The following is an 18,957-nucleotide window of genomic DNA, read 5'->3' as shown; positions in this document are numbered from 1 at the left end:
ATTTTGTTTTGTTTTGTTTTGTTTTTGCATTAGTGAGAATTATAAACTAGCAATTTGGAATACCCCTAATCTCACTGAGTATCTTCCGATAGAAATGATAACTTGAGTAATAATAAGAAGGAACTTAAGTGCCATTTACACAAGTCAAACAAGCCCATGTCATATTCTCATGATTCCACATTAATAGAACTTAGCTATGATATGTAAAAAACTATTTTTGCCAAGGTTTTAACTACTGAACTTTAAACCAATTTCAGTATTCCATGTAAAGGTCATTTATATTGAAGTAACATGCCTTCATGTTTTCTACATACAACAACAAAGATTTTTAAAGATATACATATATTTTAAACCAATTCACTCCCTTTACAATCACACCTTCAGTCCCACATTTAAAATATAAACCCAAACTGTCAAATGAAAACAACAGTGGACCAACTGATAGTATCATTTAAATGAAACAGTAATTCAAGAGAAGGTTAGCATTAAAACTTAGAAAATAAACAGATTCATTGGACATCTACTCATATGCCTGGTATGTTCTGAAATGAACCTCACACAGAACAGACCCCACTGGGATATGAGACAGCTCATTCCTTTCTCACTTTCTCATTCCATGAGGCATGTCTATGCACTCCACTAGGCAAGTCTCACTGAGGTTTATACAGTGATTAGTTTATCCTAACAGCGGAGACTAATATTAAATACACAGCCTATTCCAGAATTGGCATATGCTCCCAACAACTGTTTTGTGCACTCCCTGAATTATAAAATAGTCCAATCTTTTAGGAGCATAAAAATGAAAGGGCTTAGATCTATTCATATACATTGTGCATTAAATGTTAGTAGGTTAAGACAGTAAGGTGAAAAAAAGGAACGGAAGGGTACAGTAAATTTTCTTTAAACAATTCCATTACATTAGACAGCATTGTTAATGACATGTATTTATTTTAACCAGATTATGAAAAAAAGAAAAAAAATTATTACCAGAATTTGTATCAATTTCTTGGAGAAGCTAATAATAAAACATTAAATATACATATTTACTTGTATATTTATTTGAAGAATCTTTAGTAGCAATTGTGTTTCTTCCACATTATAGGATTTTTCAAAATAAATGTCAAAATTAATTTACTAACCAGCATATGAAGGACAAATTATGGTTATTATTCTTTTGGTTTTCCTATAAAATGTACTTGAACCTATTAACTTGCATTAATCATGCACTTAACTCATGATCTGTTTAACTTGTGTACACATAAAATGAGAGACTAATACCAGAAAGAAATTAGACAGGAATGAGAATCAATGACAAAACATAACAATGACAACTGTTCTTAAGGAATTTATTTTTAAATTATAAGATTTACAATGTTTTGATTATGCAAAATAGCATAATGAAAATTAAACCAAATCAATAAACCAAAAGAGAAAGATAACTTAGCTTTCTTGAGTATCAGTACTGAAACCATCATTGTAAGCCTCTGATGTTCCCATCATGTCTTATGTAGAACTAAGTATAATAATTTCAAACGTTTCACTTGTGGGTTTAATTTCTCATTTTCAACTTTTATGAACTGTAATGTAATTTATTTCAAATCCTATTAAACTTAGTCTTTATACTGCAACAGCAGCAAATGGCCCATGTGCAATCAAATGTGGAACTGGGGCACAGCTTCTAGCCGCAGACAGAAATTACACACTGCACTCAGTACATCGGAGTACGTTATATTAACCAGAGCGTAGGGTTTAGTACACTTATTGCAGGGTTGGTATTTCTTTCCCTCTGAGCTGAACCAGCTGAGCTTCTGAGCTGACACACTACTGCTGTGGATAGTAAGGCTGCTGTGGGGGCTGAGGGAAGGGGTATGAAGGCTGCTGGGGTCCTGGGTACGGAGCCTGTCCAGGGCTCTGGTGATACACTGGCGGATATGGCATATTATACTGGCCGTACGCGTAAGGATTATAGCCCATGGGCATGGGCATTTGGCAATACCTGATGGGAAGAAGAACACAAGAAAGCTGGATTGGTAAATCAAACACTAGAAAATGAAACATACAATAATTATTCTAAAATGAAGTTTTTTCAAGAAAGCCATTCAATGGCGAGAAAAAACAGCTGTTTCAAGGTACTTGCTAGAGAAAAGTGTTCTATCCTGTTATTAATTGAAATGCAAGAAAAAAGTGTTGAATGCTACCCAAAAAATAAGATTGTTGAAGGAAATAAGACTAAATATTCAACTAGGAACAAGGAATAAAAACGGAAGCCCTTAAATCTAATGTGGCAATCTAAGTACACTTCTGTTTCACAAGATTCAATGTTCACTGTAAGGCTCATAAATTTACTATTTACAAAGTTTTAACGTTTGGAAGATACAATGTACTTTACTAAGTTTGGAAGACATTTTAAAAGATAGTTAAATGTCTGGATTTTTAAGACTAAAAAAACTATCACAAAGGCAGCCGATCTTTCAGAAAACACATGCCATAATTAGATAGATTTCTATTTAAGAGTTGATCAGAATGCCAAGACATCAAAGTACAGGTATGTAAAGAAGGCCTTATCAACCTTGCTATGCTAAGCTCAGAAAAGGCACCTACCTGTTTGTCACCTAAATAAAGAAGACCAAGGAAACATTCTGAATTCCATACAGAAGAGATATATTTAATATAAACCCAGTATGTAAAAACTAAAATTAAATAAGCCTGGGAAATGGCTATTCAATGACTCAAAAAAAGTGACTATAACTTACTTTTATTTCTACGTGAGCTGACAATGTAGCTTACTCATTCATGACACCTCCATTCAGAGAAGGGGTGAGCTTGTTTTTAAAAGACTAACCAGAGCTAGAAACATTAGCCAATTCATTGGGATATACAAAGTTTCAGCCTTACCCGGGATACCCTGGATAGGTGGGGTATGGGGGTCCCTGGGCCTGCAGAGGGGGAGCTGAACCAGGAGTTTGTGATGGAGCTGGTGCAGTGGTCCCAGTGCTCGCTGGAGCTGGAGCTGGAGCAGTAGCCGGAGGAGTTCGATTTGCTGGAAGCACAGGAGGTGGAGGCCGGGCTGGGGGCTGGGGCTTAGTAGACTGTAAGAAAAAGTCAGCACTGACAAAATGTGTCAGGTTTCTGTCAAATTGCTATCAATCAAAATAAAAGGGCATATGAGAAACTCTAGAATCCAACCGAATATATTTCTAATTCCCATTCTTAAATGTGGGCTTATTACTCCAGAAATGTACTGTAGCTGAAAAGTAATTCTCCAATTTGTGGATACTCCATAGCCACTGCTCTTTCCCTGATGCCTAATATTTAATCATTTACTGTTCACTACTGCTCCCATCAATGGTTAGACATTTGAGGTGGGAGGAAGGAGCAGGTCAGGTACCGTTTATTCCTGTTATCTCTTCCTGGCCCCATGAATTTTCATATGAAAATTTTTAAACACCAGAAAACTTAAAAGAATAGTATTATAAACAATCACGTTTACCAATTAAATTAATTATTAACATTTGGCCATCTTTGCTTTATCTATATCCATATATTTATTTATCTATATATTTGCAGAACCATTTGAAAGTTAAGTTGCAAACTTCAGGACACCAGCCCGAAAGACTTCAGCATACAAGTCCTAATATTCTCCTACATAATCACAATACCATTTCACCTGAGAAAATTAATAATTATTTCCTAATATCATTGAGTATCCACTCCACATTCAAGTTTCCCTATTTATCATAAAATCTCTTCTAGGCGTTTTTATGAACCAAGATCCAGCTGAGGTTCATGTACTGCATTTGATTATTATGAATCGTTCCTCTCTTTTAATCTAGAATATGCCCCCTGTCTATTTTTTTCTATGACATTTGCTTTTAGAAAAGACCAAGCCAGGTGTCTCACAGAATGTTCCAGTTCTAGACTGTCCAACTGTTCCTAACAGCACAATTTAATTTCTTGTTTTATCACTGTATTTGCTATAAACTGAAAGTTGATTCTAAAGACTTCATTAGATTTAGTTAAACATTTTTAGGCAAGAATCCATGAGTGATGCTGTATTCTTTATACTGCAAAACATCAGAAAGTTGAGGTTGGTCACCTGATCAAAGTGGTGACCACCAGACCTCTACAATGTAAAGTCTGTGTTATCCTTTACAGCAAGCAAGCTGTCAAGAACACGTAAAACTTGCATTTCAACAATGTGGTTGCTTACTGACCGGCATGGTTCTCGGCGCTGGAGTTGGAGGCATTGGCGTGTGTCCCCCTGCAGGAGAGGACTGATACGCAGGTGTAGGAATTGAAGGAGCACTAGGTTCTCTGGCAATGCTTTGTTGCAAGTCCCTTATTAAAGACAGAAGTGTTAGAAATTAACACAATTTTGAAAACCAACACACACAAAATACCAGATCTTTTTCTTACTTTCTTTTCTTCACATATGAAACACAGAAAATATACTCAAAACAATGATGGTATTTTAAAATATACTACATTTCTGTTCTTGACTAGAACTAACTGAAATCTTCTTTCTTCCTACTACTGAATAAAATAAAGTTAGTTCTTATTCTGTTTCTGAAGACCAGGGAAAAAGGTAAACTTTTTCAGAGATCATAGTTAGAGCCAGACTAAGGAACATGTCAAACTGAGCAAGTGAGCCTAAGAAACTGCCCTCTCTCTAACAGGAGGTCGTCCCCTAGATGAGAAACTTGTAACATAATAATCTAATAATTATCAGAAAACTACAACTGTACATAGTTACCCAGCTAATATTTTAATCGCTGTATTGTATCAGTGTTTACAAAAACAACAACCTATTCGAAACCACTGAGCAAATTTCTTGATGAAAACTTTAAAACCATTGTGCAAATTTCTTGATGAAAGCTTTCTGAAAGATATTCGAAATGTGGCACTGAGATAGTTTATGTTAAAAGATACCTCATAATCTATTATTAAGGTAAATTCATTAAACACAGAGGTTGAAAGGACTATTAAAATACAGTATTAAAAATTTTGTTAATATTTTAAAGTCTCCTCTAACAGTAAATTGGAATCTCACTAAACAAAACCCTAAAGTAAAATACACTCTATGAAATACTTGGTATTGATCAACTTCTCACTGTGCTGATTCACAAGCACAGAGCAGTAAACATGACGTGTCCTGAAATGTCTGCAACAGGACCTACTGTCTTGATGTAACAATTAACAGCAACTCCGAGTCCCCCAGACCACACTTTCACTGTCAAAAACAATCCCAGTTGTAAGATAAATTAGACACTCCACATAGAAAGAAAACTTACACACATTCATCAAGAAATCAAAACTACTTCATAATGTTTGTAAATTTGTAATAAATGCTTACAATATAAACTAAGTTTTTAGTCAATATTAAAATTTGAAAAAGGTCAAACTTTGAAACATCTAATATATATGTGTGTATATATATAACTCACATATAATAAATATAACAATTATATTTAATATTTTAAATATTTTACTTATTTATTATAAAATTATCTTTACAACTATTTAATTAGATTTTGAGTATATTTAATCATAAACACAGTATCTAGCCTGTATGATTATAATATATTATAAAGCACATAAGACATAATATTTTTTCCTTTGATAGACTCCAGAGATGGTTGCAGTAAATAACACATTTATAGGACAAATGAGAATTTCCTAGCCACTTACTAATTATATAAATCAAAGCTATTAAATCACAGAGCCATTTCTGTTTGTTTCACAAACTGGGCTTCTCTGCAAGATTCAGTCTGAACAAAGGGTTCTATGGCTAAAAAAAAAAAAAGGCCAGGGGTACAGATAAAATGTCAAAAATAAAGTTAGACTAGTTGGTGGTACTATAAAAAATATGAAATCCCTATAATTATTTAGATTAATATAATTTTCTGAAAAGGTAATATATTCACTTGATTCAAAAACTAAAAAGTGACAGGCCACTCGCTATCTACAAATTCTCATTCCACCATTCACTACCACAAACAGACAGCCACTATTTTTTATTTCTTATGAACCTGACCAGAGCTTCCTTATCAGAAATAAACCAATTCAAATGTGTTGTTTTTTTTTTTTGGTACGCAGGCCTCTCACTGTTGAGCGGCCATGGCTCATGGGCCCAGCCGCTCCGCGGCATGTGGGATCTTCCCAGACTGGGGCACGAACCCGCATCCCCTGCATCGGCAGGCGGACTCTCAACCACTGCGCCACCAGGGAAGCCCTGTATTTTTATCTTCTCCGTTTTTACATAAGAAGCATACTTTCCACTGTCTGTAACCTTATTTTTTTTTACCATTAATTATTTATCTCAGAGATTTTTCTACATGGGTAAATAGAAAACATTCTTTTTTTTTTTTTTTAAATAGCTGCATAGTATTTCACTGCACAGATGTAGCTTTATTTCACCAGCCCAACCAGGGATCGAACTCGTGACCCCTGCAGTGGAGGCGCGGAGTCTTAACCACTGGACCACCAGGGAAATCCCCGAAAAATGTTATTTCAGAGTAATTTTAATTCATATTTATTTTATATTGAGCAAGGGTAAGTATTTTTTCATATGCTTAAGAACCACTCATATTTCATCTGCAGAATTTCTGTTCACATCCTTTCCCAATTTTTCTACTGAGTTTTTTCCTCCTCATTAGTATCTAGGAGTTCTTTATAAATTACGTATATTTGCCTTTTGCCCATGAATAAGTTTCAAATATTTTTCCCCAGTTTATTACATTTTGACTCTTCTTATCATGTTATGATGAACTTTTTTTTTTTTATGGCTTCTGGGTTTGAAGGCAGAATTACAAAGACCCTTCCTATTTCAGCTTTACTAAGAAATTCTCTCATATTCTCTCTTCATTTCATTTTATACATTTCAATTATGATCCTTTCAGAACTTATTCTGAGGTAAAAATAACTTTTGTTTTCTAAATGGCTAAGCACATGTTTCTAAATTCTTCTTACTGATTTAGGATTTTTTCTTTCATTAAATTCACATATGTATTTGAATCTACTCCTATCTTCTATTCTGTCTGGTCTAATCACGTGCCAGTATCACTGTGTTTTAGAGACACTATTACATATTTTAGTGTCTGGCAAATTAGTTTCCCCTTACTGTTATTATTATTCAGTTTTCCTAGCTAATCTTGTTTAATTGTTTTTCTACTTGAGCTTTAGGATCAACTTGTCTAGTTTTACATGAAAATCTGTTGATTCCTTTTTTAATCAAAGTTATGTTGAGGGACTTCCCTGGTGGTCCAGTGGTAAAGAATCCGCCTTCCAATGCAGGGGACGCGGGTTTGATCCCTGGTCAGGGAACTAACATCCCACATGCCACGGGGCAACTAAGCCCACGCGCCACAACTACTGAGCTTGCGTGCCTCAACAAGAGAGCCTGCATGCCACAAACTACAGAGCCCATGTGCCACAACGACAGAGCCCACGTGTCCTGGAGCCCCCACACCACAACTACAGAGCCCATGTGCCCTAGAGCCCACGCACCACAACTAGAGAGAAGCCCAAGTACTGCAACAAAGAGACCACGTGCTGCAATGAAAGATCCCGCATGCCGCAACTAAGACCTGATGCAGCCAAAACAGTTAAAAAGAAAATAAATAAATAAATATTTTAAAAAATTATGTTGAGGGCTTCCCTGGTGGTGCAGTGGTTGAGAGTCCGCCTGCCGATGCAGGGGACACGGGTTTGATCCCTGGTCCGGGAAGATCCCATATGCCATGGAGCAACTAAGCCCGTGTACCACAACTACTGAGCCTGCGCTCTAGAGCCTGCAAGACACAACTACTGAGTCCACATGCCACAACTACTTAAGCCCGCATGCCAAGAACCCACGCTCCACAAGAGAAGCCACCGCTCGCCACAACTAGAAAAAGCCCGCGTGCGGCAACAAAGACCCAACACAGCCAAGAATAAAAAATAAATAAATTTATAAAAAAGCAAATAAACAAACAAACACCATGGAGGAAACGAAAGAAACTGCCAACTCACACTGCCAACTCACCACAAAAGTCTCCACATATGATTTTTTTAAAAGAGGTAGCAAGAATATTTTTTTAAAGAAAAATACTTCAGAAGTACAATTTAATACACAAAATAAACTTACTTTAAGAGTTCATCCCTCTCTGTCTTCCGTGCAAACACTATATCACTGCATTTGTTCTGGAACCTGATGAGTATTTCAGTCAGCTCATTGTAAAACTACAAGTAAAGAACAAACACAAGTGATACACCAGAACAATTTTTAATCTAAGAGGAACACAATCTAAAGCTCCTTTGTCAATAACAGTTAAAGCTAAAGAGCTAAAATCCTATGCATGAGAGACAGTCATACCACTTAAGTCCAGTAACTTAATATTAAATATGACCTAAGATTCCCTAAGAAAATAAAAATAATAAAATCATCGTTAGAAAGCACTGCCACCAAAAATTAAGTAGCAACAAGTTAAAAGTTTCATGATCGTGAACAAGTTCCCAATTCCTAGAGAAAAGTCAACTTCTTAATAAACACTCTAAACCTATTTAAGTGGAAGTATTAGATCTGCACATTCACTTCAGAAATGCAGGCATCATTTCAGAAACCCTCAGAAGAATTTCCAAAGGCACTCTGGTGAGTTTTCTCAGCTTATCTATTTCAACAAAGCATTTTAAAGCAAATTAAAATGGCATTTTACTATCCTCTCTCTTTGGAAGGCTTTGGCAGTATTTCTATGCTCTCTTCAGAGGGTTTTACATTATATCTACCGTATTTACATCAAGATAACTTTATTAAGTGATCATTATGGAGTTAAAGTACCAAAAGGAATTATGTATTTGAAAAACTTAAAAATCACTTGTTCCCTCAAAAGTAATTGGTAAAAACAAATATAAGCATTTCCCTAAAATATCTAAAGGAAAGGCAAGAAAATACTTAAACATATTTAGTAAGCACTCTGAGTCATAAGCAGATCACAAATCTATCATAATCCGCACCACCAGCACAGAATACAAAAGCCATACACACCCCCTTCCCCACCACGTATCAGCTTTGACTACTACTCCTCTCCCCTCATAATTCACTCAGATTGGCCAACTTTCTACCCCCCAACAAAGTGTCACTGACCTTTTGACCTCTCTGTGCTAATTCCTGCTACCTGAAATGAATGCCTACACATCCTCTTTCTGCCTGGTGAAATATAAAATTCATTCTGCAAAGTTCCCATGAAATACTCCCACCTTCATTAAGCTTTCTCCCATTTATACCAAAGCTCTCAGGAGCCAAAGTCATTAAAGCTAAGAAATTCAAGACAGAATGATTTGGTCCAACTGGAAATACCAATTAACTTCCCAAACTATATCCTCACATCCACACTGGTTAGTTAGCTCTTGTTTCTTTTGTGCTTCATACCTTTGTGCCCTCCTTCAAATTAGCTACAAGTTCAACAAAGTTGTCATACGCAGTGGCTAAATTCTTCAAAACTTCTTCTCTTAAATTAGCTTCATTGTTAGACTGTTTCATTTTTGAAAATTCCTGGTGTGAGACCTTGTTAAAAGAAAGATTTATGCAGTTACACTTATTATCAAGTTTCTATAGCTCATAACATTTGTACTGATACTTTCCCAACTACGAAAATCATATATGATTTCCTGCAGTTATTACTAGATATTTACCTAATATATTCCTTTTGGAGTAACACAGTACTTTACAGCTTTCCTTAAGTAAAAAATACCACAAATTCAGTGGGCATGAAAATATAACCAATAACGTTTACAGATTTCTATTAATATGTAACATTTGCAAAAAACACAATCCTAATTGGATACAGATTTAGTCCAGGTTTATCCTTCCTGTAATTTTTTTAATAAAAATCTTACTAAAGTATATAAACTTTACCTGAATATTTTTAAGAAGTCCTTCTTGTTTCTTTAGAGATTCTTGGACTTTAGTTGTAAGACCCCCATAGATTCGATCCAGTTCAGTAACAGAAATAGCTTCTTCATTTATCACACCATCTTGAGCCAGAGCAGTCAAAAATTTGCTCGTCATGTCAAAATTCACTGATTTCAGGTCATTCTCCAGCCCCTCTCTTTCCTTCTTTACTTCATCAAGATTTGTCAGTAAGGATTTTAAGACATTTACAACCTAAACAATTTAAGAAACTTAGTTTAACCGCCCAAAAAACAGAAGCCAATTTCAAGAAAGGAATTATATATAAAGGTTCACCAGGGTCAGGGAGAGACGATCTCTCAGAGAGTCAAGTATAAATTGTACATCAGGTTTATTTAGATACAGACATTGCTGTACCTTTAGTGGATTCAGATTGCAATAGCAGCAGCAATAATGATAACAGATCTACTGAACATCTATTATGTGCGAGGCACTGTCCTAAACACTTTACAAATATAATTTAATGTATTCCTTAAAACACCCTATAGGGTATATATTTATTACCTCTATTCCACAGACGGAGAAATTGCATCCCAGAAAAATTAAGTTAACATGCCTAAGGTTGCACAGCTACTAAAAGGAGCAGAGGTGAAATCTGAGACCTAAGCCTGCCTAACTCCAAACCAATCTCTTAACCTCGCTACACTACACTGCATCCTTGTCACGAGGTAGAGGAAAGTATATATATATTTTTTTTTAAATATTTATTTAATTTAATTAATTTATTTATTTTTTGGCTGCGTTGGGTCTTAGTTGCAGCATGTGGGATCTTCACTGCAGCACACAGGATTCTCTCTAGTTGTGGCGTGTGGGTTTTCTCTCTCTAGTTGTGGCAGGTGGGCTCCAGAGTGAGTGGGCTCTGTAGTTTGCAGCACACGGGCGCTCTAGTTGAATCGCGCAGGCTTAGTTGCCCCGCAGCATGCGGGGTCTTAGTTCCCTGACCAGGGATTGAACCCATGTCCTCTGCATTGGAAGGCGGATTCTTTACCACTGGACTACTAGGGAAGTCCCCAGAAGGTATGTTTTTGTCAAGTAAAGAGATACCCTATTTTGCCGACCTAGCGAGACTGAGAGAGAGAGGGACATGGAGACAGAAACAGAGATACGGATATACACGGAGAGAGCACTCGAGAGAGACAGACAGACAGAAAGCTATAAGCTGTATGTTTCTTTTATATCCTGGGAGAGAAAGAGCGGGCGGGTTCTGTATCTCTCTTCGCATCATGAGTTCTGCCTCTTACTCGGTCCAGGCAGTCTCTAACACCCACATGATTCACAAACACCCCGTTGTAGTAACAGTGTTAGAGTGTTCAAGCGCCCTCTAAGGCCACACATGAGCTGCCCCCTTTCACTCACATCTCTTCACACTTCTGCTAGGACCAGAAGGGAGAACAGCAACCCCAAGCCCTCTATTCTGCTTGCCCCAGGGATGCTTATAGAAAGAAAGTGCGGAAAGACAAAGGAAGAAGGGGCCGTCCATGAACCCCACCTACACCTCTGTCTGTCTTCTTACCAGCAGCACTTCCAGCTCCAAAGGATCTGCTCACCTACTGCCTGTTTCTAAGAAGCTCTGTCCAGCTCTTCAGTCCATGGCCTTAGTTAGCTCCCTGACAAGAGGGTCCAGAGCGACCTTCCCATGTGAAAACCAAAGCCCTGAGGAAAAGTCTCAAGTTTCTTCTACATTTTGGCCTCTGTTACCACCGTATCTCCTAAGTGTCCTTCCTATCTTAAATTCACTCTCTTAACATGCAGAGCAGTGCAAAGAAATGGTCTTAGAGGCCCAAGAAGCATCAAACCACAGACACTCTTAAAAGGAAGGAAGAGGAGAAAGAATCATACCTGGATGGACATGGCAAAGTCTATTAAAGGGATCTAGTAGAATTTGATGTTAGACAAAGTGGAGCAAAGTCTTGCTTCCAAATGACTTCCAGGACATATTGTTAAATGAAAAAAGGTACAAAAGCGTTATGTATGGTATGTCGCATTTTGAGTGAGAAGGGAAATCAGTATATAAAAGCTATACACACACATAATATATGATATGTATCTGTATGCATATGTATTTTTCACAAAAATAAAAGCACTAAGCACAAACCAAAAACTAATGAATATTGTTACTTACATAGAGCAGATGGGAAGAAGGTAGAAAGAAAAGGGGTGAATTTCTCTGCATGAACCTTTTGAATCACGAACATTCTTTTACACATCCAAAACACAAAATTAAATCAAATCGTGAATACAGAAACAAATGAAACTAGTTGTCTAGGAAAGTGAAATATGATGACATAGAAAAAAATACTTCAACTCTGACTACACTCCCTTAGTGAATATAATGGGCTTAGTTACTGTGTAACCAAGGGCAGTTTACCTGGAAAACTCAATTTTCTCATCTGCAAAACAAGAATAATAATAGTACCTATATGTCAGGACTGTTGTAAAGACTGAAACAATCCATATAAAGTGCTCAATGTAATTTCTAACATAGGCTAAGTGTTCAGTCAGTAGTAGCCATTATTATTAACTGTTAGTTAGGTTTCATGGTTTAACTCTATACTTCATGTGCATTGTGGACTAAAGAGGCTTAGGCATCTGAGCACTCAGACAAGAACAGAGTAACAACAAGGAACAGACCAAGAATTAAGTATCCCTTATTTTGCTGAATTATAACTATTTCTGTAACTCTGTGACACATTTTGTATTGGGGGTATGTAACAGCATATAAATTTGAAAAGGCTGCAACAGTTTTATCTGTTGGCATATTTAAACTGATAACGGAAACTCAACCATGACTATGACCCTATGTGAAGGTTGTTTGGCTATTAGGAGAGTAAGAAAGGTCATTTTCCTCTATATATAAGTTATGTCTAACAAAAGTTAGAAAATGTTTAAGTAGCCAAGTGAAATAAAGCTGGGGGAGAAATAGGAATATGCAGAATTGGTCTTAAAAAATAGTCTAGTAAACAAAGCTGAAAGTCAGGAACACTATTATCTTGAAATAGATGACTGTCTCTTACAGTATAAAAACGAAGATCCTCTAAGTACCTAAAACCAGATGCCCAAACAGAACAAAGACAAATAACTAGTTAGTTGGCCTGTTCATAATGAAAGAAAAAAACAGCCCTATCTGTTATGCTTGGACCTCTTAATAAAACATGTACTTTGTATCACTTTAATAATCAGCAATTCAAATGCTTTGAGTTTTTCTCATAAAAACTCTGGCTAATGTGTCACCAACTACGATGACAACTATCTGAAATAGCTTTAATAAACACACGATGTTTGCCTTTTCTGATAAAGGCACATGATGAATGAATATTTAGAACACTGAAAATTGTTGATTACCTCTATGCAGAAAATCTAGTTTCAGTAAAATAACTTCATATTGACTATAAAAGTTTTCTTCCCCTATGTAATACCACTGTGAATTAACAAAGCAGCTATTACTGAATAAAATAACATATCAGTACATGCTCATTCTGATTTTGCTTAGCAAGAACCATTTTTGCTTTTCTATAGAAAGCAGGAGAATAAAAGGACAAAAGCCCTATAAGTTCTGAGTCACGCATGTGACACTAAAAAGAAAAAACGAGGATACTAAACAGATGTTTTTTTCTAAAATAAAAAGGGGCCAGAAAGTGTTGCTGTTCTATGGGTCTGCAGGCTCTGTTCTTCACAAGTTAATCTTCTAACCACCTTCCTTTTCTCCCCCACGTCCTCAAAGCATCTAACTGACAGTCACTGTTCCCTCAGGCACCCCTGCCTTGAGACGCAGGCTCTGTGCCCATCCACCAGCGCCGTCTTCTCTTCACTTCGGGGGCTGCTTCCACAGAACCTCAGAAACCGCTCTGGACACACCCACTCACTCAATCTTCTCGGATCCTACACATGTCCACTTTCCTGCCTGTCTACTGTTCTCATAAAGTGCCAATTTCTTAAGCCTCCTAAGCTTAAGGAGCTCCAAATGCTGAAACATAACTACTTCGTCACCTAAATTCTCACCGTATAGTTGCGACACTTTTCAATTTCTACCCTGTATTACAGTAATCCTTGTATACGTCTCATCTTCCACACTGGATCGTGAACTGAAGGTAAAGGCTGGTTACCATGTGCATGTAGCATAGTGCCTTACACAGTAGCTATCCATTAAGTCTTGGCTGAGTAAATACATGAAATGTTTCTGTGCAAAGACAAATAAGGAATGACAGTGATAACTTCTGAGAACTACTATTCCAGGAAATTCACCTTTTTCAAGAAGTTTTCAGCGCTATCTCATGCCCTTTGGCTTATTTTCCTGTGTGCTTCGGGTCTCGTCTTCTCCTACACAACTTCACAGTGTTCAGCCCGCACTCCCCTTTTGGGACTTAGCGAATCACACGCCCCACTACTGATTTTCTCCTTCCTGTCACCAGTAGAAATGTCATGATGACGTTATCCATTTATTAGATTAACAAGCACACCTTGACAACTTTCCCTTCAGAGGTACTCCCAGTGGAATATGGTGGAAGGTGGTATAGAATGATGTAAGAAACGAAGAATCTGTGGTCAGAAGAGTATCTGGCCAATCCAGTCCTTCCACTACAAGGAAGTTCCTATACTTCCAAGCCTCTCCCTTTTATAAAATTTGGATTAAACCTGTGAACATATGAGGTACCTAGAATACAGTACCCAGTTCATAGGAGGCATTCAATAAATGGAAATTATTACTACAGGACAGTAGTATTATTAATATAATTACTTTTTACACGGTGTATATATCATGCTACTCTAAAAACAACCACCTCAATGTACATCAGCATTTTTAAAAAGATGCCAGTAAGAAAAAAAATTGGTAATTCATTGTATATAATGACTTGAACATAGTTTTCATAAGCAGATGATCACCCACATCAAAATGCATGTCCTCACCTCGCTGCCCTGCATGGTCTTCGCTGGGTTAGCAGACGGGATGGCAGCATTCAGCTCCAGCTCCGGCTTACACAGAAGTGCAATGGTGTCCCGGTGAGCCTGGTAACGCTCTTTCACCTGTCCATCTGCTTGCACAGCTTTATCCAAAACAGTTCTGAAGTTGCTTCCCTCTGTGGAGGGAAAAAAAAAAAAAAAATGTTACCAGAGCACAGTACTGATTTTAACAGTAATGTATATGAGCTGGTTGTACTTTTAATTCTGTTCTCCAACTTTACTTGTTTCCCCCTTCGATAAGTCCCAATTCACTAGATAACAGAAACTGAACTCCTATTAGTCTTTGCATTTTCGGTTTTGGAAAAATGACAAAATCAATTATAAAGCAAAAGCACAGTTATATCTTAAAATACATTTGCGGTTACTGTCCACCAAATAAAAGCCAATCGACATTAGTCTAATTTTTTCCTACAGCTTGTGAATATAGAAAGATAACATTTACTCCAAAAATTGTTACAACTTATTTCAAAAGTATTCCTCTCTCAAAGGATCACTTCTTAAATCTGACTTAAAAGAAAGGCGGATATATTTTTAGAAAAATCTCAATAGTATTAATTACTTTTACAGAGAAATAAAACAAGTCTAGACATCATTTATCTTAACAAGCACAAAATCTTAATATTCAAAGTCTTAAAAATAACAATTTGGGGCTTCCCTGGTGGCGCAGTGGTTGAGAGTCCGCCTGCCGATGCAGGGGACATGGGTTTGTGCCCCAGTCTGGGAGGATCCCACATGCCGCGGAGCGGCTGGGCCCGTGAGCCATGGCCGCTGAGCCTGCGCGTCTGGAGCCTGTGCTCTGCAGCAGGAGAGGCCACAACGGTGAGAGGCCCACGTACCACAAAAAAAAAAATAATAACAATTTGGTTTCAGGTTAACTGTTAAAACTCATCTTTTACTACCCACTACTAAGTGAAATGAAATTACAAAACCATATATATAATATAATCTCATTTATGTTTTTAAAATATGCATAGAGCTTGGAATAGGAAATGAGTATTACAGGATCATTTTAATTTTTACTTTCTTAAGAATTCGAACTTCTCATAATGAACGTCGATTACCTTTGTTATTTTCTGTCTTACACGGAACTGAAGAAAAACACCTGGATTTTCATAATAGCAGTTTCAATAAAAACACGTTTACATCAGAGCCTATTTCAATCAAGCAAAAAACGCAGATCCAAACTGAGAACTTACTCAAGTCAAAGTCATTTATGCACATTCTCACCTGCTCTTAAGGGCTTATAGAGTTCATTGGATGGCGTCCTTTGCCAGCGTTCCTTGAATTTTGCTCTTAAATCATTGTCAGTTGTTTCTTCTTCATCCAACAGTCTTAACGACTTTTAAAAGAAGGTAAAGCAACAATGAAATATTTCTGGTGTAAAAAATTTAAAACAGTTTTTAAATGATCATACTCAATACAGGTGAGAATTAGTGACCTCCTACAGTACTGGTTAGAATATAAATTAGTACAATAATTTCTGTTGCAGAAACCCAAGTTATATTTAACAAAAAATCTTGTAAAAACTTAAGACTAGGTTAGCCATTACCTTACTCAGTAAAATTAAGAAGACTAAGAGATTATGCACATCCATGTACCAAGACTACTTTGAACAAAGATGTTTTTAAGATTAAAACAAATAGAAAGCCTTTAGACCACTGAAGCCATAAACAAAACAGAGAAAACTGATTAATTCATGAAAATAAAAGATTTAGACTTCACTCCCAATACAACAAACTGAAAATTAACATATAAAAAATGCCTTTCTAATGCATAGCTGAGAGCACAGGATAGTAGAGAGCCTGAAACACAAGTGCTAATCCACCAATGGACACAAGTGCTAGAGTCACTGGTATCTGCTAATTCCTGATAGCTTAGAGCAGAGGTCTGCAAACTTTTGTGTCAAACATTAGGGTAAATATTTTAGGCTCTACGGACTATAGTTTCTGTCAAATATTCTTCTCCTTTTTTTTTTTTTACAATTCTCTAGAAGTGGTAAAAATCATCCTTAACTAGTGAACCATATAAAAACAGGCCACAAGGTAGAACTGGCCTACTGTCCATAGTTCACCTCCTACACATTCTCTAATGGCTTAGAGTGTGAATTTAACAGAACATGAATAGGAGACAAGAAACACAGGTGGAGTTAATAAGAGGAGGAGGTTAGATCAAGGGCACGATCTTCCCTCAAACTGGGTCACTTCCAAATGGGTGACTCTCGGTGGACAAATTTTTAAAAAGGAAAACTGCCCAAGAGAAGGGAACTTAGAACTGAAAATCATAAAACCTGTGTGACACAAAGTCCTAAGATGAATTTCAGAGTAAAAGATTAACCACAAAGAAAAAAAAAAGAAAAAACCCTCCAAATTAACAGTCTTAAAATACAGGAACACACCAAAACAAAACAAAAACAAAACAAAAAACACTGAAATAAGAGGAACAAACCACAATTAGCAAAAAATCAGCAAAAATAACAAATCATGAAACCAAACCACAAAGACCACAGATACTAAGATGATAAAATAAAGAAAATAAAATAAATATATTTACTACGTTTAGAATAAGAGATAAAAGTATGACAGGAGAAAGAGAATGAGAAGAATTGAAAAAGAACCAAATAAAATTTCTGGAAATGAAAAAAATAAAATGAAAAAGTTAGGAAGTTAATGGATAGTTAAAAACTGCTGAGATATAACTGAAGAGAACCAGTGAACTGTAAGACTGACGAGAAGAAATCACACAAGATGAAGCACAGAGCAACAGAAAATACAAGTGGTTAAAAGACCTGGAAAATAAAGGGAGAAGATTCAACATCAGAGATCCAGAAAGAGATAATAATGAGAATAGGGAAAAAGCAATATTGAAAGAAGTGAAAACTAAGAACTTTCTGGGATGGATGAAAGACACAACTCCTCAAATTCACTGGATCCAACAGAATATCAAGCAATTTAAATGAAAATAAACCCACACCCAGACACATCATAATGAACTTTAAAGAAGAAAAATAAGTGTACAACTTCCTTGCTGTTAAAAAGAAAAGAAAAAAGAAAGAAATGGAGGAAACTCAATAAAACCAGGAAAACGTAAGGGTGAGGAGGGACAAAAAAAGAAGGAAATCAAAAGAGTGAGACAAGTAGGAAATACAAAATATAGAAGAACATGATTCCAAATATATGAATAATCACAGCTAATATATACGGATTTAACCCTCTACAAACATAGATGAAGATTGTCAAACTAAAAGAAAAGGAAAAACCTTACTATGCACCATTTACAAAAGACACAACCATAAGGACACACAAGTTGAAAGTCAAAGACACAACAAGAAAACTACAGACCAATATCCTTTATGAATATAAATGCAAAATGCTCAACAAAATACTACCAAACCAAATCCAGCAGCACATTAAAAGGATTCTAGGGCTTCCCTGGTGGCTCAGTGGTTGGGAGTCTGCCTGCCGATGCGGGGGATGCGGGTTCGTGCCCCGGTCAGGGAGGATCCCACGTGCCGCGGAGCGGCTGGGCCCGTGAGCCATGGCCGCTGGGCCTGTGTGTCCGGAGCCTGTGCTCCACAGTGGGAGAAGCCACAGCGGTGAGAGACCCATGTACCGCAAAAAAACAAACAAACAAACAAAAATGATTCTACACCATGACAAAGTGGGATATACTAGGAATACAAGGGTGGTTCACATCTAAGAATCAATTAATGTAATACTCTGTATTAGTAAAATGAAGGGGAAAAAACCCATATAATCATTGAGATACAGAAAAAATATTTGACAAAATCCAACACCCTTTTATGAAAAAAACACTCCAAAGGCATGATTCCGTTTATCTGAAATGTCCAGAATAAATAAATCTATAGAAACCGAGATTAGATTTGTGGTTGCCAAGAGCAAGGGGAAAGGGACAATGAGGAGTGACTCAACTCCATGAGGAGTTAATGGGTACAGGGTTTCTTTTGGGGGTGATGAAAATGTTCTGAAATCAGACTGTGTTGGTGCTCACACAATACTGTGAATGTACTAAAAGTCTAAAGAGGTTAAAATGGT

General features: G+C 36.7%; 1 protein-coding gene across 1 annotated transcript in view; it reads right to left on the bottom strand.

Moving 5' to 3' along the window:
* Positions 1-927: 927 nt before the first annotated feature.
* The window catches only part of PDCD6IP (programmed cell death 6 interacting protein), a 55,689-nt gene continuing 37,659 nt past the window's right edge, over positions 928-18,957 (bottom strand). Inside the window, exons 11-18 of the mRNA XM_029242117.1 lie at positions 16,133-16,244; positions 14,852-15,021; positions 9,893-10,141; positions 9,407-9,541; positions 8,126-8,220; positions 4,215-4,338; positions 2,896-3,089; positions 928-1,996 (exon numbers count right to left, since the gene is read on the bottom strand). Of these exons, the coding sequence (XP_029097950.1) occupies positions 1,822-1,996; positions 2,896-3,089; positions 4,215-4,338; positions 8,126-8,220; positions 9,407-9,541; positions 9,893-10,141; positions 14,852-15,021; positions 16,133-16,244 (1,254 nt within the window). The 3' untranslated portion in view covers positions 928-1,821. The remainder of the gene's footprint in view (positions 1,997-2,895; positions 3,090-4,214; positions 4,339-8,125; positions 8,221-9,406; positions 9,542-9,892; positions 10,142-14,851; positions 15,022-16,132; positions 16,245-18,957) is intronic.

This window comes from Monodon monoceros, unplaced genomic scaffold, assembly GCF_005190385.1.
Source record: "Monodon monoceros isolate NGI ecotype Baffin Bay Population unplaced genomic scaffold, NGI_Narwhal_1 Super_Scaffold_3, whole genome shotgun sequence".
Classification (NCBI taxonomy): domain Eukaryota; kingdom Metazoa; phylum Chordata; class Mammalia; order Artiodactyla; family Monodontidae; genus Monodon; species Monodon monoceros.
Note: the sequence above shows the minus strand (reverse complement) of the source record. Positions and strands in the feature narration are given on the sequence as shown.